The sequence below is a fragment of the Rattus norvegicus genome, chromosome 11, assembly GCF_036323735.1.
Source record: "Rattus norvegicus strain BN/NHsdMcwi chromosome 11, GRCr8, whole genome shotgun sequence".
In the NCBI taxonomy this organism is placed as follows: domain Eukaryota; kingdom Metazoa; phylum Chordata; class Mammalia; order Rodentia; family Muridae; genus Rattus; species Rattus norvegicus.
In genome coordinates this window covers 75,858,857-75,881,880 of record NC_086029.1, presented here as the reverse complement: position 1 = coordinate 75,881,880, position 23,024 = coordinate 75,858,857, and the positions used below count along the sequence as shown (strand labels likewise).

Below are 23,024 nucleotides of genomic sequence, written 5' to 3'. Positions count from 1 at the left end.
AGGCCCCCTGTGTGGATGAGGTCTGGGCAGCAGCCTTCTCTGCCCAGGTCTTTCTTCCAGCTCTGCTCTGCAGGACCTCATCAGCGTCTTACAAAGCCTATCGAATTTCCGTACAGAGATTGGGTTGTTTTTCTTCATTATCAATGTCTCATTAGGGTTTCTGTGGCTGTGATGAAACACCATGGCTAAAGGAACTTGGAGAGGAAAGGGTTTACATGGCTTGCACTTCCCTGCGGCTGTGCATCATCAAAAGTCAGGGCAGGAACTCACACAGGGCAGGAACCTGGAGGCAGGAGCTGATGCAGAGGCCACAGAGGGACGCTGCTTACTGGCTTGTTCCCCATGGCTTGCTCAGCCTGCTTTCTTCAGAACCCAAGACCACCAGCCCAGGGACAGCACCATCCACAATGGGCTGGGCCTTCCCCCATTAATCGCTAATTAAGAAAACGCCCCGCAGGCTTCCCCACAGCTAGCTCTTCCGGAGGTATTTTCTTTTTCTTTTTTTTTTTTTTTTTTGGTTCTTTTTTTCGGAGCTGGGGACCAAACCCAGGGCCTTGCGCTTCCTAGGTAAGCGCTCTACCACTGAGCTAAATCCCCAGCCCCCCGGAGGTATTTTCTTAACTGAGGTTCCCTCCTCTCCTATGACTTCAGCCTGTGTCAACTTGACTGGAAAACCAGGCAGCAAAGTCCGTGAGCATTAAGCACTCAAGAAGAGGCAGCAGAGGATGGCTTCATCTCTCACCCGCAGACCAAGAGAACGGGGCCTAGATAGCTTCCGAAGTGACCCCTCCAAATTGCAGAATGAAAGAACTGAAAGATAACAGCTCATGACCAGGCACTGGGGTGCAGTTAAAGCTGGGGTCTACAGAGGAGGTAGCCCCACAAGGATCCGGTGAAACCTGGCAAATTCCCTGGAACAAGGCGCTGACATACGTCCTTCTTCTGTTTCCCTCCACAGCTTCTAGAAGTCCTCTCCAGAACTCTTCTCAAGTTCTGTCCAGAGCACAGGCTCCCTTGGGTCCACCCCACACTCCTGAACTCTAAGGATCACAGAGCTGCTGTCCCTGCGGCCAGATGGCGCTCTTCCACGTCCCCTGGATGACCTCTCCTCTCCGCCCTCCAGAAAGATCTGGGACAAGATTGGGGATGGACATGACATGGAGAAACTCAGCTTCATAAGCCTTCCTCTCAGGAGGAGGGTCTAGAGGCACTGGGCCTGACTCCATGTTTTATGGGTTGCAGGACATCGCCAGGTTTACATAGCCTCTGAGCCTGGTCTGTCAAGCACGGCTATGAACTCACGTCACAGGGTTGCGAGGTTCCAGTGAGCTGATTGGGTAACGCACTTATGACAGGACATGGCATCCAGCAAGCACACATTAAAACACTTCACGCCTCCTCTCCCTATGTTGTTGCTGTAAAAATTGTCTGAAAGGATCAATGACTTTTACCTGTGGTTATTTTATTCCCAAAGTTAAGTTTCAATTTAGAAAGTAGAAAATTTTAAATCCCAATTGTTCCCTTCAACTTTTAATTTCAAAACACAAGTAACTGTGTGTGTCCTGTTCGTGATTCTAACATTAAATTTTAGTTCTCAAAGGGATTTTATAAATTTTGCCAGTGAGTTTTCTTTTCTCAAATATTTTAAAATGGCTGACAAGTTGAATATATTCTGCTCTCTTTTTGTCTGGTTATCTTTTTTTAATTGAGATAATATGTCACTACTATACCTGAGGCTGTCCTCGAACTTGGGATCCTCCTGCCTTCCCTTCCTGAGTGCTAGGATCACAGGTGTATACACCTTGCTGAATATGGTCTACTTCGTTTTTCCTCCAAAACTTTAACGTATGTTCTGATTACCTGATGCTGTGTAATCCTAGCCCTGATCTAGTGGCTTCAAACAGTTGTAATCTCTGGTGTTGCTCATGAGGCGGGGACTGGCTGGGGTGGCAGACAGTGCTCACACAGCTCCATGTTCTTTCTCACGGGGAAGGGGGGGCACCAAGAAAACTCCCAACAGCTGAGGACTCACGTAAGGGGAGGCTCGCTCCATCTCCATGGCTCTTGCTGCTATGTGGCTCTCTAGTGTGAGAATGCACCACAGTGTCCCCATGCATTCTGACATGTATAAGCTTCCGGGTTGTTTTCCGTGTTCCTGTGGACACACGCTTTGGTATGCATATGTGTGCATTTCGTGAGCATATACCTAGGAGTGGTATCCTCAAGGCGTCGGGACCGGGTGCAGACATGTTCAACTACCGCGGCGTCTGCCAGACAGTTTTCTTAAGTGGCTGTACTACCTTGCGTTCTTTCAGCAATGTCTGAGAGTCCCTCTGGAGCAGTCGTGATTGCTTTTTCTAACCTTCGCCTTGTGGGTGCCCATAGCAGCTTTTCATTTTCCGGATGAATACCAAGGTTGAAAACTCTTTCTTTTCTGCTTTTTTGTTTCTATTGCACCCTCCTATTGCTGCCCCTCCTCACAGCTGAGGTTAAAGTGCTGGGGCACCTGGCTTGTGCCACCGCCACTGGAACGCAAACCCACACTTCGTGGTTACATAACAGCTGCTCTTGAACCGTCGAGCCATCTCTCCAGCCCCCACCCTTCACCCTGTCTGTGTTTTCTATTATGAAGAGGCTGGTCTGGTTTCTTAGTTATCGATTTGCTTGTTTCTTTTACTGATGTGTAGAGATTCTTTAAATAGCCAGGTTAAAAACATTCTGCTAGCTTTTACACATTTCCCCGAAATAATCTTTTTCCTCTAAATGGTATCTTTTGGTGAACAGATGTTGACTTCCCTGTAGGATTGGTCTCCCCCTTCTCCTAGATCACTGCCGTGTCCTGTTTGAGGACCTCACTAAAGATGGCCCCCATCTCATCCTTCTAAATGTTTTATTGTGTTACAGTTCGTGATGAAGCCTGTATTTGGGTTTGGAGTGTGGCATGAAGCCAAGGCCCACTGGGCGTTCGTTACTGAAATGGTTATTAACCATTACACTAGCATCCGTCACCACCTTTTGTCATAAGTCAAATGCCCCTGTACCCACAGTTCTTTCTGGAGCTGGGCTACGGTAGCTCTGTTTGCTTCTTGTAGTGCCCCTGTGCTACATCCTGTTCTGTTTCCATCCATTAGTAAGGCCACCTTACAGTAGCTGATGTAGTGTTAGAGTGAGCTTTGGTATCTGGCAGTCTAGCTGTTCCTGGGTTACAATGGCACATAACTGTTCCCTGAGTTGTACATAAGCTTTACAGCTAGCATGTCCATTTTGAAGCATACACAGGTCAAGTGTGGACAACTGTTATCTCCACAGCACTGATTTTTTTTCCAATTTCTGAGCATAGCCTAGCACTTCATTCTTGTCTCCTTTATTTTCTCACAGTTACGTTTCATGTTTGTAGTTATTTGATGAGTTCGTTGTGATTATAGATGCTATCATTAAATACTTCTTACTTTCCGGTTGCCCATTGCTGCTTACATAATACAAATAAGTTTTGTGATTTCAACTTCCACTCAGTAATTATGATAAATACATGCATTAATTCTCATCATAATCTACACATTCTGCAGGGTTTTCTTACATGCATTAATTCTCATCATAATCTACACATTCTGCAGGATTTTCCATTACGTTCCATAGATAACATTACGTTCTCTATGTTTAGCGACAGTTTTTCTTCTTTGCTGACCCATCCTTCCCCGCCAGTCCTTTCCGGTACCTGTTAGGTAGGACCTTTAGTACGGGGACAGAGTGGATGGCAGAGGGCATCTTCCTTTTACAGCTCCCTAGAGGAAAAGATTTTTGATATTTTGTCATTAGTCCGAGGAGTGCTTAAGTCTGAGCAGTTTCTTTTTACTTAAGAAAAACAGAGTCGGTGCTTAAGATGCTTCTCTTTTTCTTTTTCAGATGAAATTTCTCTATATTCGTATTCCTTTGAAATGTGAACGAATATTAATGTTATCAAATGGTTTTCTTCTTTTTTTTCTTCTTTTCTTTTTTTCAAGCTGGGGACCGAACCCAGGGCCTTGTGCTTGCTAGGCAAGCGCTCTACCACTGAGCTAAATCCCCAACCCCTCTTTTTTTTATTCTTATTCTTTTGGTCTGTGGTGTTTGTTTTGAGGGTTTCATGGAACCCAGGCTGAACTAAAACTTGCTATATACCCAAGGATGGCCTCAAACTCCTCATCCTCCTGCCTCCACTTCCCCAATGGTGATTATAGGCTCCTGTCGCCACACTGGGCCTCTACATTTACTGAGATTACTTGTCTCCTTTATTCTGATAACACTGTAAATTCTACCAATAGAGATGCTTTTTTTTAAGCCAAGAAAAACAGAACAAAAACCCATACATCCTGAAATAAATCTATCTTATTCCTGGAACAAACCCAGCTGTATCCTGGTATTTCCATGTATTTCTGAACTTGGTTTGAGAACACTTTGTGTCTCTGTATTTTGTAATGCAGTCAGGTTGAGTATCAAAATTGCATTCACTTTGTAACTTCGAATTGAGGTCTCTCTCCCTCTCCTTTCCTCCTCACCTTTCTTCTTCCATCCCATTCTTTAGAAGAGCTATTTAAATGGAAGCATGATGCTTTAACCCTTTGCAGCGATCCTGTCTTCCTCACCGTTTGCTCGCCACCCCCACCTCGCCCCGCCCCGCCCCGCCCCGTCTCGCCCCGCCCCACCTCGCCAGGCCCCGCCCCACCTCGCCCCGTCTCGCCCCGCCCCACCTCGCCCCGTCTCGCCCCGCCCCACCTCGCCCCGCCCCGCCCATCTACCTCTTTGCTCATTTGTTCAGGCCCCAAGCTTTGGAGGCTTTTTTGCTATACTGTTATCTCTGTCTTCAGACTAGATCCCACCCTCCTCCGTGGTAAGCACGAACATCAAGCCACCATTACTTCAGAATTAGATTCCCTGCAATGTAACCATCCCTCTGTCCCTCCTCCCCGCACAACAAAATGCTCATCTGAAAGTTTCACCATTGTGTGCAAGAGTGCAGGGAAACCACTGCACTAGACCACCCCGTGGGTAGAAAGAATGGTTTATTGTGATCAAACTACCAAGGCCATCTGGTGGGGCGGGGTGGGGGTGGAGCAAAGGGATGGGGGGGGGGCAAGATAGTGGAAAAGAAAGTGGATTTTATATGGCAGTGAGCAGGGTGGGAGTCTTTGAGCTGATACTGTTCTGACTGACCAGGAACTAGTTGCTCTTGCCCAAGGTCGATGGCCTTTGGGGGTGGATTAAAGAATTAAGGGAGATTCCTGGCAAACATAAACATGCCCAGTGAGATCCGATTTTCTGGTAAACAGAAACCAGATTTCAGGCTTCTGCTTACCCAGTAACAGTCTTTCTATTTACCCAGCCAAAGTCCTTCTGACTAGGACAGTGTCACCGGCACTGCCATTTCGAGGGTCCTGCTGTCTAGCCATAAGGAAAGTAAATAAACATGTGTAAGGCTTCACTATCCTTCAGTTCAAAATTTCAAATGGTTTTCTATTCCACTGGAATAAAACCTGAGCTGCTTCCTGGTGCGGCTTCAGTCAGCCTGGCTACTTTCCTGGCAAAGGTTTATTCACTGATAGGCCCCGTGACTCTCTGGGCGTCTGTCTGTCTTCCTAGAGTCCAGGGATTCTGTTGATTTTTGGTCACCAGGTACTATCATCTGCAGGAAGAAAAGACTTGGTCTTGAGTTATTTTCTTTGCTTTAAACTGGAAGCATGTGCGGCTGTTCACTAATTAGACCTTATCACACTGGCTGTTCACTAATTAGACCTTATCACACTGGCTATTCACTAATTAGACCTTATCACACTGGCTGTTCACTAATTAGACCTTATCACACTGGCTGTTCACTAATTAGACCTTATCACACTGGCTATTCACTAATTAGACCTTATCACACTGCCTATTCACTAATTAGACCTTATCACACTGGCTGTTCACTAATTAGACCTTATCACACTGGCTATTCACTAATTAGACCTTATCACACTGCCTATTCACTAATTAGACCTTATCACACTGGCTATTCACTAATTAGACCTTATCACACTGCCTATTCACTGACTAGACCTTATCACACTGGCTGTTCACTAATTAGCCCTTATCACTATCACACTGGCTATTCACTAATTAGACCTTATCACACTGGCTATTCACTAATTAGACCTTATCACACTGGCTATTCACTAATTAGACCTTATCACACTGGCTATTCACTAATTAGACCTTATCACACTGGCTATTCACTGACTAGACCTTATCACACTGGCTGTTCACTATTAGACCTTATCACTATCACGCTGGCTGTTCACTAATTAGACCTTATCACACTGGCTGTTCACTAATTAGACCTTATCACACTGGCTATTCACTAATTAGACCTTATCACACTGGCTGTTCACTAATTAGACCTTATCACTATCACACTGGCTGTTCACTAATTAGACCTTATCACACTGGCTGTTCACTGACTAGACCTTACACACAAAGTGCCTACACAGGCCCAGGGCTGGAATCGTGAGCTGCTTCACTTCCGGTGTCACTGCATCCATAAGCTGAGCCATCTTCTCCTTCAGAAATTTACTTAGGGACCTGTACTTCACCTTTGGTATTCTCTAGCACAGCCCTTTCCCAAAGTGCCTCTTCCACACAGTGCACAGCAGCAGTTGTCACATGGTCACTTCAGACAGGGAAGTCCGGGACACACTCACTCCACGAATCTGAGTTATGCAGCCTAGAAGCTGAGCTTTCGCTCAGACGCCTGAAGAAGCACTCTACTGACCTGAATCCTACTCACTACTCGGTATCCTCCTTTCCCACCTTGACTGTGCCACTCACCTACCCTGTTGCCGCCGTTCTCTGTAGGCCCCTGGGACCATCTCCCTCACTTCATTTCTTTCCAGGCTCCCCCTTGGGCTCTTGAGAGCTAAGGGCTTTCTCATCCACTGCTGTGGCTGGGGCACATCACAGGGTCTCAGGCTTGGCCTCAGTTGGCAGTTGTTAGGTGCCCGTCCACCTCATTTACCATTATCAGAGTGACTCACGCATCTCCCTTAAGAGGATGTCTCTCTCAAGAGGGGGAAGGCTAACACTTGGATTTCCGGACCTCTCATTCCATTTTTCCAGTTTTCCCAGCCTCTCTCCTCTATCCAAGCCAGGACCCTTTCTCTGGTTCTTTAAGACCAGTGAGGAAGAAGGTTTTTCTCTGCGGTTCCTTGAGACCACGATGAATCATTCTGGCCTGATTTCCCCGCCTCCTGCCCAGTGAAGCTTTGCCTTTGTGCATCTTCCTTCAAGTGCCCAAGAGGAAAATATTACTTACTCTTGACCTTCGTCCTGTTCAGGTCCTTCCCCTTTCCATGAATCCCCTTTCTTGTGATATAATTTCTCTTCACTTAACCACTTACATTTCCCAATTCCCCCAACAAAGTTCCTAAATTATTTTAAACATCTGTCTTCGACATGAAAGCATACTCAAAACTGCCACATTTACAGGGCGCCATTTTATCTACCCTAGCAAGCACGACTTTGGTGTTCCTTAGCATATGGATTTGCTAAGGTCTTGGCTGTCCTTGTGCCTGGGTGCATAAGGCCAGCTCTGCCATGAGACTCTCCAGGAGTTCTGAGATTAGAGATACTGTTAGGCTTGGAGGCTTGGTTCCAAGGGGGAGGGTGTGAGATGGCTCAGTGTTACCCTTGCTGTGGTGCTTGATGGACGTTGAGTTTGAACCCTTGAATTGACATGGTAGAAAGAGAGAACCAACTTCCAGCCTTTGAAATTGTTCTTTGACTTCTGCAAATATACCATGGCATGCACCCCCTATATATAATATATGTGTGTGTGTGTATGTATATATATATATGTGTGTGTGTGTGTGTGTGTGTGTATATATATATATATATATGATTTCTGAGTGGGTATTGAGTTAGGATGTCCATCATCAGGAAGCCAAGGTTAAGAATAGAGAGCCAGATATTGACTCTCACTTGCCTTCATATTATTATCTAGTTATTTCGCTGTGGGGCATCTCAGCTTGATCAAATGTAGAATAGCCAAACAAACAAGATAGTCTCTACTGGAAAAAACAAACAAACATTTTGCATTAAATAATTATGAGAGTTCAATAAACCTATTTATAAAAGCAATCAGAACTGTACCTGACACATAGTGAGTGTTCCAACTCAAGAGATTACAGTTTTTATCAGGAGGATTTCCAAACACACAGTAGGGACACAATAAGGACTTGCTGAATGTGTGAATAAAAATCCCGGCTTTGTGATCACTCGCCTCTGAGTTTGCCAATTCTCGGTACTTTCCATACAAGAAACACCACAGCGCCCGTTCTAGATTGAGCTTTGGGTGAGCATCCGGGAGAGTGAGTGCGCGCTTGCGCATGTGCGGTGGCAGGAGTTTCAAGAGCACTAGACCAGCCTGAGAAATGTGAGACCCTGTCTCAAAAACACCAGACAAACGAAAAGGGAGTGCCCTCATGGCTGGGCTGGTTTGTCCTCAGAATCTCAACCAGGAGACTGAAGGTGAACACCACGGGAGTTTTCAAGCTGGGATGACAAAGGTGAGGGGGCGTTTGTAGTTTAGCCACTTTGACCCCAGGGCTGCAAAGTGGGAAAGCACCAATTGGGTCGCCCTTTCCAGGAAATTTACCTAGTTTTCCTTCTTCCTTCAACAGGGACTGAGTATTGCTTTCAGGAAAATGTAAATGAGAATCAAGACAAAAGATATAATTAGCCAGGGAAGGTCCTGAATTCTAGGTTCTTCTAAAGTCATCAGGAGAATTCCGCGAAAACTATGGATCAGGAGAATGGGGTTTGAGTGGCACGGCCAAACAGTATGGACCAGTAGAAGGGCCAGAGGAAAAGAGACTTGTGAAGAGATTGGTACCAAAACCCAGAGCTCTCTCTCTCAGAGAGACCAGGTAGGAAGGGACAGATCCCAGACTTGAAGAAACAAAGAACTATTATGTGCATGTGGTCAGGTGGCAGGGGTGGGGTGGGGGCAGAAATGGCTTTTATTTTTGGTGCCATTACATTCTGAGTCAAAGATAACTCAGGTTTCAAGACTGGACAGCTGAATTACCGCGGTGGCTATTGTCACAGGAGAGGACAAACAGCTGGGGCAAGATGTATATAGAGTGAGCGGGCTGACGTCAGGATGCCTGTAGAATATGAGGCATATGCTACGTTCCATAAAAGGGCAATGCTGCAACTCAGAGGTGACCTCACATGCAAGGACTGGGCTTTCTCCTTACTGTGAAATCCTTTGCAAAGTGGAAGAAGCCGGTGTCTTGAGGAGGGGTAGGGCGGTGTGACGGTCACCCCATGGTCAGAAGCAAACCCAAGAGTGAGGTCAGGAGTATTCCCAAGGCATCCCTTTCAGAGTGCAGGATTAGCAGGTCCAGGACTGGTTTGGGTCAGCAGCTACAGAAGATTTATGTTTTGGGGTCATGCCTTCTGTGTGCAAATCGCTATTTCTTCTGGAGATCTGAAAATGTTAAAACATAACACCAGGAAGTAGAATTCTCAAGCAAGATCCATAAATGAAGAACATTCTGGAAACTTAGGAAAAGGCTGCCACTGCTCCTTTAAGTTAAGCCTGTCTTCTTTCCTGAGCCTTTAAGTTCGTCGTCATCTGTTCCATTTGAAATGTCCTTGTATTTCCAGTGAATTGTACTGTGGGTGGGGGATACAAAGAAAGAGGAAGCGAAGCCCCTGTTTTTGAGAACCTAAGCCTCACCTATCACAGAATTCTGTCACACACAGGTTGCAAGGCACTGTAGGCACCGTGTGAAGTGACATGTGGAGGCGGGTTCCCTGGAGGACGTGGACACACTGGGGAATACGACAGGTAATATGTGATTAAGCAGAGTGGCACTCGATTGAGTAGAGCTCTGTGTACTAGTCATTTTGGTTTCCAGCCTACTGGAAAAAGAACCATAAAACATGGTGGATAGAGCCCAGATTCTGAGCTCAACCGGAATCAGTATGAATTGTGAGTTCACCCCTCGTTAGGTGTAACAGATTGGGCAAGTTATATAATCTTTCTTGTCTCTCAGTATTTTCACAGGTAAAATAAGGTCATGCTTGGAATTATGGGGAGATTTACAGAAGATAATTTATATAACAGGATCAGAACCCCACCCATCATAGAATATGTGTTCTGGGAGTTTTATTTTCCTTGACAGTGATATTGATGGAACAAAGTGAGACTTATTATAAAAGTACAGGGCGGCCTTATGGAATTAATGTCAAGACTACCACAAGGTTTCAAAGACTGGATCAGGGAAACAAAAAGTCGTCCGGAACCCAGGCACTCTCTCTCTTTTCTGTTTCTCTCAGGCGATAGGCAATGTGTTTCTCTTTCCTTACAGGTTAGCCTTCTCTGTTTCTCCATTCTCAGGGGGAAATAAACTGCTTTCATTACTCAAGCTTGCACATAACAATTCCATCTACCAGAAGAGAAGTGCTGGGTAGCTCTTAGTTCTTTCAAGTATTCAAGAGTAAAATCTCTCTGGTCCGGCTTAAGTCAGGTGTCCACTGCTAGTCCGAATGAAGCCAGAGGTGGGTGGGGACAGGATCCCTCATTTCAGTTCTCAGAGAAAGGGTCCATGAACAATGTCTTCTGATCTGAGAGAGAGGATTTTTAGACAGTAGGGTCCTCCCTAGGCATTCAAACTGAGGGCATCTGGAAAACATCCCCTGAGGTCTTTGATTTGAATGAGAAAGGGAGCATAATCTGTACTTGAGATTTTATAGGGAGTTAATGCTGGGGATCTATGTTGATCTTCTGAGATTCGAGGTAAAGCACAGGTAGCAGAGGTAACATCTTGCTACAACATCCACGGCATCTCCAAGAGCTGGAACCCCATGACCCTGTCTCTTTTGAGGGAGGGTATCAGGAACAACAACAAAATCTGTGATCTCATGAGAGGTTGGCAGTGCAGATGCAAAAGCTCAAAAGCCATATGCTTGGCTTTCTCTACTGGGAAAAAAAATGATTTAATACCGAGGAATGTCCAATCAAGGGAGAAAATAAAAACTAGTGCCAATTAACAGAACAGAGAACGGGAAGCCAGTTATTTCCAGGTGTTTCTTTGAAAGGCTCACTAAGGTTGATACACCTGTAGCAGGACTTGCCAATAAAAATGTGAGAAGATTTGGTTTCTGAAGTCAAGAGTAAAGAGACATCACTACTGGGCTTACAGAAATAAAAATATATACGGGAATACTATGACTAACTGTACACCAGCAGATTAGATAACTTAGGTAAAATGGGCAGATTGAGAGCAGTGTGCCAACTGCAGAAACTGACTCCAGAGGAAAAGAGAAGCAGAACAGATCTTTAACAAGTGAAGAGATTGGGTTAATGAAAAAAGAAACAAAACAAAACGAAACGAAACACTACAAAGAAAACCCAATGCTCTTGATAAATTGTCATAGAAGACTGCTGAGGGGAGCATTTGTTTGTTTTCTAATAAACAGTGAGGGCACTACACTATCGTAGCATGCTAGCTGCTAGTGTTCCCATAGATAGGCCAAAGAAAGCATCGCTTTCGTTGAGAGATTTATAGCCAAGGCACAATCTGTGAGCCACTAGACGCTTTTGAAGCACAACTCCTCAGAGAAAGACTTCAGAGAGGGTCATGAGTGCAGCTGTCAAGAGAGACTCCAGTGATCTCCGGTCCCACTCACGTCTTCTCCACACTCCCCTGGCTTCCTGTTCCCATCTTCGTTCTCACAGTATTGATGGGCCAGTCCTGTTTTCCAAAAAGAACCCACCAACCGAAATGAAGCCTTGTCTGAGTTCTCAGTCAGCTATCCACACACGATTGTCTGGGATTCCCATGTGGCTCACTTGGCTGCAGGGCTGGCTGCCTGGACATGTGACCTTGTTTCCTGCTCCGCTGTTAACATTTTGATTTTTTCTTTTTTTTTTGGTTTGGTAACTTTTCCCCTGTTTTAAACAATATTTTCATTTCGCGCACGCTCCAAAATGTTCTGTAGCCAGTCTTGTGGGGTTCACTGTGGGGCTTTGAGGAGAGTTTACTTGAGCGTGCTTTTAGAGTGCTTTGTACTTTGTACAGAGAGACTAATCACAGCTCTGGTTAATGGCCTTTGCGGTTGGGGTTTGAGTCCCAGGCTCCTTTGCATACCAGCCCTGTGATCTTGATTGATCCTTGCTGTGTGAGCAGAGGCAGTCTCTGCCTGTGCCTCACAGCTGTGTGGAGAGCATAGCCCATGGTAAACCACCACAAAAACAGTGCAGAGCTATGTAGCACCAGCTGATTCTGCTGCCTCCTTGTTCCGGGATCAAGTTGCTTTAATCTTCCATCAGGTGCGTTGTCTGGTCGGGGATCTGACATTTGGGTTGACTCAATCCACAATCATAATGCTCTCAGCAGAGTTCTGAGAGTCCAGTGGGTATGGAGGGTTTCCCAGCCCTGCCTTTGTCCTGTCATCAAGCATTGCCACATCCTGCTAGAGCACCGCTGGCCAACCCCACAGACACTCCAGCTGCTTAAAGCCAGGTTTCCCCAACACAAGGCTATGGGCCTGGATAGGATGCCCAGACCTACCACTGTGTGCTACCAAATCTCATACTAAGACTTGCATGTCTTTCTTTCAGTCCACTAATTACATGTGTTGATAATAAGGGATGTGGATTTCTTTTAACATCTCTCTCTCTTTCTCTTGTGCTTGTGTGTGTGTGTGTGTGTGAATGTGTGGCGTGTGTGTCTGTGTGTATCTGTGTGTGTCTCTCTATGTCTGTGTATGTATCTGTGTGTGTCTCAGTGTGTATGTGTGTCTGTGTGTATCTTTTTGTGTCTCTCTATGTCTGTGTGTGTATCTGTGTGTGTGTGTATCTGTATGTCTATGTGTGTGTCAGTGTGTGTGTGTCAGTATGTGTGTATCTGTGTATGTGAGTGTGTGTATCTCTGTGTGTGAGTGTATGTGTCTGTGTGTGATCGTCACAGCACATGTGAAGGTCAGAGGAAACCTTGAAGGAGTCTGCTCTCCCCTTCTGCTGTGTGGGTCCTGGGAACTAAACTCAAAGCATTAGGCTTGCTATCAAGTACCTTTACCTGCCCAGCCATCTTGCTAGCTACGGGTGAGTGTGGTGGTTGAATATGCTTGTCACCGAATAGCACTATTAGGAGGTGTGGCCTTGTCGGAGGAAGTGTGTCACTGTGGGGGTGGACTTCAAGACCTTCCTCCTAGCTGCCTGAGGACAGTCTACTCCCAGCTTCCTTTGGATAAAGTTGTAGAGCCCTCAGCTCCTCCAGCACCATGACTGCCTGGGTGCTGCTGTGCTTCCTGCCGTGATGATAATGGACTGAACCCGTAAGCCAGCCCCAGTTAAATGTTGTCATCTATAAGTGTTGCCTTGATCATGGTGTCTCTTCACAGCAATGAAAACCCTAAGACAGTGAGTTTTGAAAACTTCTCCCATACATGGCTAGTCTATGATTTTAGTTTGAGAAAGAGAGGACCGTGCAGCTCAGGGGCCAGCAGTTCACAGCATCTGTTGGCCCTTCAAATATGACTATGTTCTCATTGTATTTATTTCTCAGATTAGTCTATGATAAGAGAAACTAGCTTCCCAGTTACAGTAAAGACCCAACATTTCCGATGGGGCATGCGATGACACGATGACACGTGGCTACATTTGGTGATGCTTTAAAACCAGATGACATTAGTGAAGACACACAGGCCATACCCCAAAGACAGGGCAAAGCCCAGCCAGAGTAGCTGCATCTTGGTTTTTTTTTTTAATCACAGAAGCATGGTATGATTTATCCCATACTTGAAGAAAAGTCACAAGCACAAGGAACAGCTAATGGAGACCTGTGGCCATGCAGTGTCTCCTAGGATGCTCACTGTTCCCTGAGTCACAACCACCGGAACTTGAGCTCGACGAAGCCCAAGCCAGCTGAGGTCACCCCCAGGGAAATCCACTAGCTGCTGGGTGGTTACAAGAGAGTGTAAAAGAAAGAGTGGCTTGAGGTTTTATAAAGGAAGGAAATTGCAAGCCGGCTGACTGGAGAATGTGTGGATTCTTCCCATGTGACAACGTCCTACAAGGCTACAGCAGGCAGAGAACGAGGCTCATGCGTGAATGTCTAAATGGACACTGCGTTGACTCTCCTGAAGCTTCCGTTGCCACGACTCGGAAGACCTGAGGCCTGGCATCTGCGTTCTGCATGACCTGGTCCACATGGTATAACCATACCCTGTGGCTCACCTCACTCCCCCTGCCTTTGTTACAGAGTGAACCAGAAGTCAACAACTTTCTTTAAAACTCATCTATGGGAGTATATTTTAAGCTAAGTTTAAAAAGAGAACCATCTGGGAGGGAATCTAGGTGAATCTAGAATCCATCCATCCCTGCTCTATGCCCTGGACCTCTATGGACCAAGTTTTTTGTTTTGTTTTGTTTTGTGTTTTGTCTATTCTCCTCTGGCTTCTGCTAGGGTAACTCTTTGTCATGAGCAGGACAGGGGAGAAGAGTGAGGTAGGGCAGCCTGTCTGGCTGCCCTCTTCCCTGTGTCTGTGACTGTAGGACTGCAGCCCCCAGCTTCTCTTTGAATCTTCAGAAGCTCTCACTCCACTAGCCACAGAAAACCATACAGTTCCCCCAGAATATTGTAAACAGTCTTTTTTTGTTTATTCTTGAGCATCCCAAGTAGCCCAGGTTGGCCTCTTACTTGCTATGTAGCTGAGGATGGCTCTGAGTTCCCACTACTCTTGTATTTACTACCCAGTTTGAGGTTACCATCTAACTTTTGGCTGTGGCTGATATGCATCGTTTACAAGATCAAAATTCGGGAAGTGATGACTCAATGAAGGCCCACTTTCTTCCCTCAAAAGCTACATGATGCTTCAAACCTCTGGTCAGCTGAAGAAGCCACTCCAGCACTGAGAGCCCAACATCTGTTACTATCCCCTACCCACAGACCGTAAATGCGCCCCCTTTTTAAAAGATTTATTTCCTTTATGTATGTGAGTACACTGTCGCTGTCTTCAGACACACCAGAAGAGGGCATCGGACCCCATTACGGATGGTTGTGAGCCACCATGTGGTTGCTGGGATTTGAACTCAGGACCTCTGGAAGAGCAGTCAGTGCTCTTAACCACTGAGCCCTCTCTCCAGCCCCTGTAAATGATGACCCTTTTAAAAGGAGAAACACTCTCAGGTATCAAGTCCATATTTTTTTTTTTAAAAAAAGTTATATAGCATTAAAAAAATAACAGCTTACACAATAAACATTTGTGTCTCTTCATGGATAAGGGATCCGAAAATAGGCAGGATTTTCTAGACGGTTTCAATCACTTGGCAGCCATTGATCTAGGGAACCTAGAAACGTGGGTATGGGATGTCCCAAATGCGCTTAATCTTATTCTTTATCTATAGTGTGTGTGTGTGTGTGTGTGTGTGTGTGTGTGTGTGTGTGTGTGTGTGTGTGTTCCAGTATCTTGTCAAGTCCATGCGCTTACTACACCCAGGACGGCTCCAGAGAAGCCACCTCTAGATGTTCCAGTCCTCTCACAGATACAGACTTGTCTATTGGACCTGTTCCTTCTGACCTCTCCTCAGATGGTTCCACAGACCCTGGACAACAAAGAAACAGCCAACTCTAAGACCAGACAAACATCCCATACCCACATTTCTAGGTTCCCTAGAGACACGCCACCATCACCTCTAATATTGGTATTCTGTCTAAGCTCCACCCCCACAGCTACCTGGCAACAGCCAGGTATGCTCCGCCCCACAGTTGCCTGGCAACAGCCAGCCTTGCCTGACACTATATAATGGGTTGCTTGCCCCCCTCCTCGCTCTCTTGCTCTTTCCCTCTCTGCTCTGCTCTCTTGCCCTCTTCCTTCTCTCCATGTGCTCATGGCCAGCCTTTACAGAAGGCTCCCCCCTTCTACTCTTCTTCTTTCATTAAACCTCTCCACGTGGAACCATGTTGGTTTGGTGCTTTCTGTCTGGACGTGGGCCGAGATTTAAACCCCAACACTATATATCCCTGGCTGGCCTGGAACTCACAGAGATCCACCTGCCTCGGCCTTTTGAATGTTGGGGTTAAGAATGAATATCACCCTGCCTGATTTTTTTTTTAATTGCTTGTTTTACTTGGAATGTTTCCGACTCCAAATTCAGTCTGGTTGTTGCCAGAATTCACTTTCTTCTTTGCCCAAGACTGTTAGAGATTGCCTTGCCAAAAGAATGGAAGGGAATGTGACTTTAGAAGTTCCTTTTCACAGCGTGACAAAATAATCAATATAAGGATGTGGTGGTTTGAGCGAGAATGGCCCCTATGGGCCCATATATTTGAGTGCTTGGTCCCCGGTAGTTGAACTGCGTGGGAAGGGCTAGGAGATATGGTCTCGTTGGAGGAAGTACATCACTGAGGGTAGGCTTTGAGGTTTCAAAAGCCTATGCCATTCCAAGTTAGCTCTGCCTCCTACACGGAGATAAAATATAAGCTCTGTGTGGAAGAGTCAACCTCACCTCTTGTCAACTCTGTGGTAGTGTCAGCTAGGGAGAGATCCTCTCCCTCCCTCTTACCCTCACCACCAGTGGCAGGTGGGAGAGTTGGCTATGTTGAGGCCATGAGAGCAGGAGAACTGAGCCTGCCCAGCACTCAGGAGAGAGCATCCTACATCTTGCCTGGGCAACACGTTAGAGCTGGCCCTGGACATGGGGATTGCAGGTGAGTTCAGGAGAGCCAGCCCTGCCTTCTGTCTGTTGTTGTAGACAAAGGAGAGGTGCCCTCCTCCCCTTCCTCATCCCTTGCCATGTATGGCAGTAGGGAGAGCTGGCCCAGAAGTCCTTAGAGTCGAGGGGATGGGAGGTGAGGTTGCTGGTGAACTAACCTAAGAGCAGGAGAGCCATCGGGGTGACCAACTCAGATACCCCTCAAACCCAGATGCAAGGTTTTGAATTGGCCCATCCCACTATCTAGCCCATCAATGGACTGCTGGAGTGCACAAAGGGGCGGGTCCTACAGATCCAAAACTACAGTATCTCCATGACACAAGGCAACAACAGGATGTCTAAGAGGAGGCCCAGTGAGGATCCAGTAGATAGAGTAGCAGAGGCCTCATACCAGACCAATGAATCATCACAATGAATATTTGCAAGCCAAGAAGTGTGGACAAAAGGATATATTTGTGGGACACACTGACACACTACCACTTCCACGATGAGATTATTTTTCTCTGTTGTGGGTGAGATTGCAAGGGTGGAGGATGGGTATGAGGGGAAGGGGAAATGAGTGGGATTGGAGGCATGATGTGAATGACATTTGCAAAGAACCAGTAGAACATGTTTTAAAAATAGACAAGCTGCTTCAGTTCCACACCTGCCCTGCTGTTGCCATGCTCCCAGCCTCTATGGACTCTATCCCTCTGCCACCTTGAGCCCCAATTTAATGCTTTCTTTCATAGGTTGCCTTGGCCATAGTAACTTTCGCCACAGCAATAGAAAAACAACCAACACAAGTAATAGTAACGTATGCCATCACACAAGATGGTGTAGGAGGAATATTTCATACTAGTATAGTTTAGATAAAGGCTTTGTCAAAAGAGGCCACATGGGGCGTGTGCTGGTGTCTTGTGACATCTTGAGAGGATTCATACAAACATCTACTCGCCCCAAATAGGGAACCAGCAACTGACCACAGTAACAATTCCACAAAAGTCTAACCTAGCTAACCAACGAGTTCACTGAGGCTACAGGATCACAAGTAAGAGCTTTACTTACAGAAGCATGAAAACCTCAAAGGCAGCTACATTACCAAGAAGCTGATCCAAGCCTGGGTAAAGACACACAAAAGCTCATTTCTGGAGCTCTCTGAACCCGTGGGCTGCTCTAACAGGGCTCTTCTACATGGCTGTCCTTCCTCATTCTATAGTTTTGAGGTGAGGTCTTGTGAATCTTCTAAGTGACGTCTTTCCAGGACTCAGGGCCCTTATTTACTTCCTGATTCTCGTGAGCCTCCTTTTTCTTTCAAGAGGAAAACGTCCAATTCAGAGGAAATTGCCACACAACACTCACCGCCTTCCAACTCCTGTGTTCTCTCTGTTCCTTCTTCCGGGATACACCCTGAGCCTCAGGGTGTGTGTGTGTGTGTGTGTGTGTGTGTGTGTGTGTGTGTGTGTGTACGTGCGCGTGTGCGTGTGTGGGGAGAGAGAGGGAGAGAGAGAGAGAGAGAGAGAGAGAGAGAGATTTACAATTATTCTCCTCTATCATGGCTAAGTGTCATGTCTAAATACTACAGCAGCAGTCACTCTTTCCTGAGGGCTTGACAGGTTATAAGTATCTGTGATCCACTGTCCATTACAAAACTGAACATTTTCTTCCAGGACTAATTATAGCCGACAACAATAGCTATCTTCTGTAAATCACTTTTTTTAAATCTTTAAACATTTATTTGCTTAATTACTATGTGTGTATGCATGTCACCAAGTCATCTCCGTAGCCCCGTAAGTAATAAATAATTGTGTGTGTGTGTGTGTGTGTGTGCAGCAGAATTACATTTCAACAAAACAACCAAAATGATTCCGATATTCCATGACAATTTATTTAAAACATTTCTCCGAGTACATTTTCCATTGAATCCTAAGTATAGATACTTAAGGCTGTGAGGCAATCACAGTTGTGTTGAAATAGAGAAGCTGAAATGGCATCTGTATAAAGCTTTGTAAGTCGGTGACGGAGATCAAGTTCTGTAATATGAGTCACCTGTCCCTTCCACAGTAACTACTTATGGAGAAAACCACCAAGAATTTGGCCTTCCCCCCCTTAGTAGAAACAGGGTAGAATATGGCGCTTGCAAACAGCCCTTGCCACACTGCCCTCGAAAAATTCCGGCCTCTGCCTCAAGAGTAGGCTCAGGCTACACACAGGCCATTTTCAGGTCCCGGAGAACAGCCATGCTCACTTGCAGACGCACTGGCTCAGGGATGCAGACCGTCTTCTTGCTGTGTGAGCAACAGACATGTTGTTGAAGAACGGCAGGAGGCAGGTTCTTGGTTGCCAGGAGAAGTTGCATGTCTTTTCTTTCCTGTGCCCCATGTCTAGCAAAAGGAGTCTACACTTCCCTACTTTTTAGCCTATTCCTGCTCTCTCTGTGCCAACAGTAGGTGGCAAGGCTACTTATTGGAATGCCTCGAGTACACCCAAGAGTACTTCCAATGACACAGTTGAAGAAGAGGCTAAGGAGGGAGAAATTGCACCATGATGAATATTCTGATAAAACCTTAACTAAAACCAAATGCATAAAGCAGACGCAAAAGCTTCACGTGTTGGGTAGGGAGGAGAACTCATCAGCTTCTCTGGCTTCCTCCCTAAAACTTTCAACTCAACATGGTGCTACAGAAGGTTCAGGAGAACCCAGGGTCTCAGCCGATCCCTCTCGGGATAAGATGGTTATCACTATAGTGAGGTTGAGCTTCATCAAGCAGCACCTCGAAGGTCCAGAGCTGTACTCGGTGGTGTTGTGGGGATGCATGTGTGTGTGTGTGTGTGTGTGTGTGTGTGTGTGTGTGTGTGTGTGTGTGTGTGTGTTGGGGGGGTGTTCTGTGACTCACCTGTCATTGACTGGCAGAGGAGCGGTACAGAAAGTCCCAACAATGGGAGTCCTGTCTTTTCTCCAAACCCGGCTAGAAATGTGGAACTTGAGCTTCACCTGGTTTATCTGGCAGTGTGGGTTTTGATGGGCGATGATCCCTCTCCCTTCAAGGTGATCTTTAGGTCTGAAAGGCAAGGGGAGAGGAGATGAGCATGGCTCTGTGCTTTACCTGCCGTTGAGCCAAGGGGCTCTGTGGGTAAACCTGGTCAGCTGTCAAGTACAGAGGCACTGGCTCCTTGAAAATAGAGCCAGCATTTTTAATTAATTAATTAATTAATTAATTAACTTATTTTGTGATCCTCACCGGTCCCCTGCCCATAGACCAACAATTTTGAACAATACCCAGGAAATACTTGTTAATTTTTTTCCATTATTGGAAAGTCAATAAACATTTTTATTTAAGGGACTTTCCATGTGATTATTTCACTGTCCACCGAGATCACTCAAGTTCAAGATTTCTGAAACAGCTCTTTCCCAAAGAAAAATGCTTAACTCTCTTGTACTGCGGGAGGAACTGGTTGCCCGGGGTTTGGGTAGTGAACTGAGTGTCCTTCGACCCTGGTCTCTGAGAAAGTGGGGGACTCTGAGAACAAGGGAGAGGGTCAGGGTACAGACGCTTCTCCACACCACAGCAGGTTGGGTCCTGAACGCCAGCCCAGTTCCCCTTTTCTTTCCAGTTTTACAGAGCAGTGGTATCTTCTTGGTGTGTTTTCCGCATCCAGAAGTAGGCATTCGCATTGTTGCCTCGTTTTGCAGAAAGACTTTGTCCCAGTATAGAAAAGCTGCCTCTGCTCAGAAGCGTTTTATAATATGCCAGAGAAAAGTAGAATTTAAGAAATTGCTTTTATCAGAGACCTTATGAATTATAAAGGTGCTTTGAGTGGGTGGCTTGGCCAGTTGCTCCAGTTAAAAATGAAAACTTGAGCTTTTACAAAGTAATAGAAAGTAGGGGAAAAAAAACACACTTCTCCCTGGCATTTATCCTTCTAATTTCTGATTTCTTTTAGTTTACAAAAATGAGGTGGTTGGAGTTAATGCACTAGGAGTCTTTCTTCAGCAGTCATGTCCTTTGGGAGTGAAGGCTAAGCCACCCATCCACCCAGAGGACCTCGGCTCCAGCTTGTGCTGAGTCTCCAGTGACTGGTGGGCAGGAACAGTGTTTTTACCGATCCAGAAGATCTAGTGTGTCAGTGCCAAGATCTCCATTAGTAGCTGTTGACCCACCAACTGGCTACAGAGACAAAGGAAAGCCCTTCCAGAAGCAGCCCAACTTTGAACAGATACTGTGGAAAGTCCTCAGCTCACTAGCCCACTACAGTCCACCCACAAGCCGCTGTGGGCACCTGCAGATTCAGGACCCGGAAGGGTTCTGTAGACAGAACACTGCCCAGTGGCAGGATGTCCAGCAGCTCAGGAGGAATGATCTCCTCACAGTTCAGCAGGGCAGCCTGAGAACACAGCCTTCCACGCCCAGCTGAGGGCTCCCCAACTGCTCTCGGGCCAGAAATTACAATTTCAAATTTGTCCTTCCAACGCTCAATTTATCTCTCCAGCCTTCTCTTGTCCCACATCCCACACCTGACCGTTGTCTTCCAGGCACACCTCTGTGTCCTTTTCTTACTAACCCATTGTCCAGCTCACTCCTGCAAATCCTTGTTTCCCTGATGGCATCCCCAACCCACTTAGGCGCTGTCACTGCGCTCTCATAGCTCAGTGAAGTGGACCAGGAAGTGTTCAGAGGGGTGTACACTGTGCATGCCCCTATGTTTGTTCAGCTTTTTTTCCTCCTGCAAACCTTTGCTTGCAGCTACTTTGTCAGCAGATCTGGCAAGCGCTGTCTGAGGGAAGCAGGCCCTGGCCCCTGAGGGCCTCTAGGTTGGGCCAGGCTTGTGAAGGGGCTACACTTCCTGTGGGGCTTCTGGCTCCTCCCAGCAGCCAATGCGGTAAGCTCTGCTTTTGCTCCGATGCCTCCCATCTCCTGCAGCTTTCCCAGTGCGGTTGTGATGAGTTTGCTCTGTCACATCCCTTTTGGGGTCGCTTCTGCATCGGCTCTGTTTTCCTGACTGGACCCTAACAGAACCAGTGCTTACATGTCTGATTAGAGGGTTTGCTGTTAGCTAGTAAGGGAACCCAATTGCTTTTTAAAGAAACAGCCCCGCCTTGTCCCTGACTCTCACTCCCTGCTAGGCTTTTGCCCACCCCACCCCTTACCCCCCCAACTCCCAGCCCCCACCCCCCACCCCGAAGGTGCAGTTCTTTGCTCTTTTGTCCCAAACTTGGTCCCACCAGTTCCCCAGTTCCCCAGAGCCAAGTCTGCCACAAAGGAATGGAAATGATCCGTTCAGGTCCCACAAACTCGAAGCACCCCTTCTGGTCCTAACCTCACACTTTAACTGGCCTTCTGCCTTGGGTTGCCTTCAGGCAACTAACCCCGTCGCAACTCCTCCTTCCATGGGCCAGCTCCTAAGGCCCTGGTCACTCCTGCAGGAGGATGGTGACTGAGGCACTCCTTCCTGATGACATCCCTAACACAATTCTGCCTGGCCCCCTGAGCACTGTTTCCTCCTGAGAACTAATGACCTTGGGTGCTGCCCACTAGCCTTGTTCGCTAGCATCAGAATACGCTGTGCTTAATTAAGGTGGTACTGATCCCAAACCGGCAGCTCCTACATGCGAGTAGATCTGTAGTAGGCACTGTCCCCTGACCCGGAACATATATACACAGGAAAGAGGGGCTTAGCCATAGGACACTTACGTACATGGTGATCTTGACCGAGGACGTTACATTGTTGCCAAGAAAGGTGACCTCGATGCTGGTATCCTTTTTTCTCTTCTCCTTCAAATTAAACTCCACGAGGCTGTGGTGCACTAAGAAATTACCAGAGTACAGCCAAGGCTTGGCAGGTGGCACAGGTGCCAAGAGTGAAAACCCCACAGAGCAGCAGCCTGCTTGGGATTCTCTACCTCCAAGGCACTGGTTATCTCTGGTCCAACACACCGAAGAACTCATGAGACAAAGAAGCCTGCAATCCTGTCCCCTCCGAAGAGAAAAACAATCCAGTGTCACACGTCTCCTGTCTGTTATTACTAAATGGTGTTGAAGTGAGAACTCTGGGATTTTGTTTTCTTTAAAAAAAAAAACCTCAGAAATATCATAGAAGTATGTTTTCATTTTAATCCCAGGTGTGGGATATGGGGCTGCTTCAGACTGTCCACAGCAGCGGACTAAGATTTTCCTCACGCTCTAGCAGGGGTGTGATTTTACCAGCTGCAGATAGCGTCTGCGATCTTGGGATGTTTGGAATTCTGGGAATTTTCCACATGGTATATAAATGCTAGGCCCCTGAGGGGCAGGGTTGCTGCTGGTCCTGC

The 23,024-nt window shown here is 46.5% G+C and overlaps 2 protein-coding genes across 9 annotated transcripts in view; one reads left to right on the top strand and one right to left on the bottom strand.

The window, feature by feature from the left end:
• Popdc2 (popeye domain containing 2) overlaps nt 1–23,024 on the top strand; it is a 47,027-nt gene that overhangs the window by 15,214 nt on the left and 8,789 nt on the right. For 2 of the 7 annotated variants that reach the window (XR_005491039.2, XM_017598027.3), the window contains exon 5: nt 959–1,603. The exons of 2 other annotated variants lie outside the window; for them this stretch is intronic. The gene's annotated coding sequence lies outside the window, so the exon portion shown is untranslated. Of the gene's footprint in view, nt 1–651; nt 1,609–23,024 lie in introns of those variants that run through there. 3 more of the 7 variants (XM_008768733.4, XM_063270639.1, NM_199113.1) reach the window with 2 other exon arrangements.
• Nucleotides 18,585–23,024, bottom strand: part of Pla1a (phospholipase A1 member A) — a 37,671-nt gene continuing 33,231 nt past the window's right edge. Inside the window, exons 9-11 of one of the 2 annotated variants that reach the window (NM_138882.2) lie at nt 22,412–22,520; nt 19,612–19,776; nt 18,585–19,002 (exon numbers count right to left, since the gene is read on the bottom strand). In NM_138882.2, the coding sequence (NP_620237.1) occupies nt 18,918–19,002; nt 19,612–19,776; nt 22,412–22,520 (359 nt within the window). In that variant the 3' untranslated portion in view covers nt 18,585–18,917. Of the gene's footprint in view, nt 19,003–19,611; nt 19,777–22,407; nt 22,521–23,024 lie in introns of those variants that run through there. The other variant, XM_006248377.4, reaches the window with a different exon arrangement.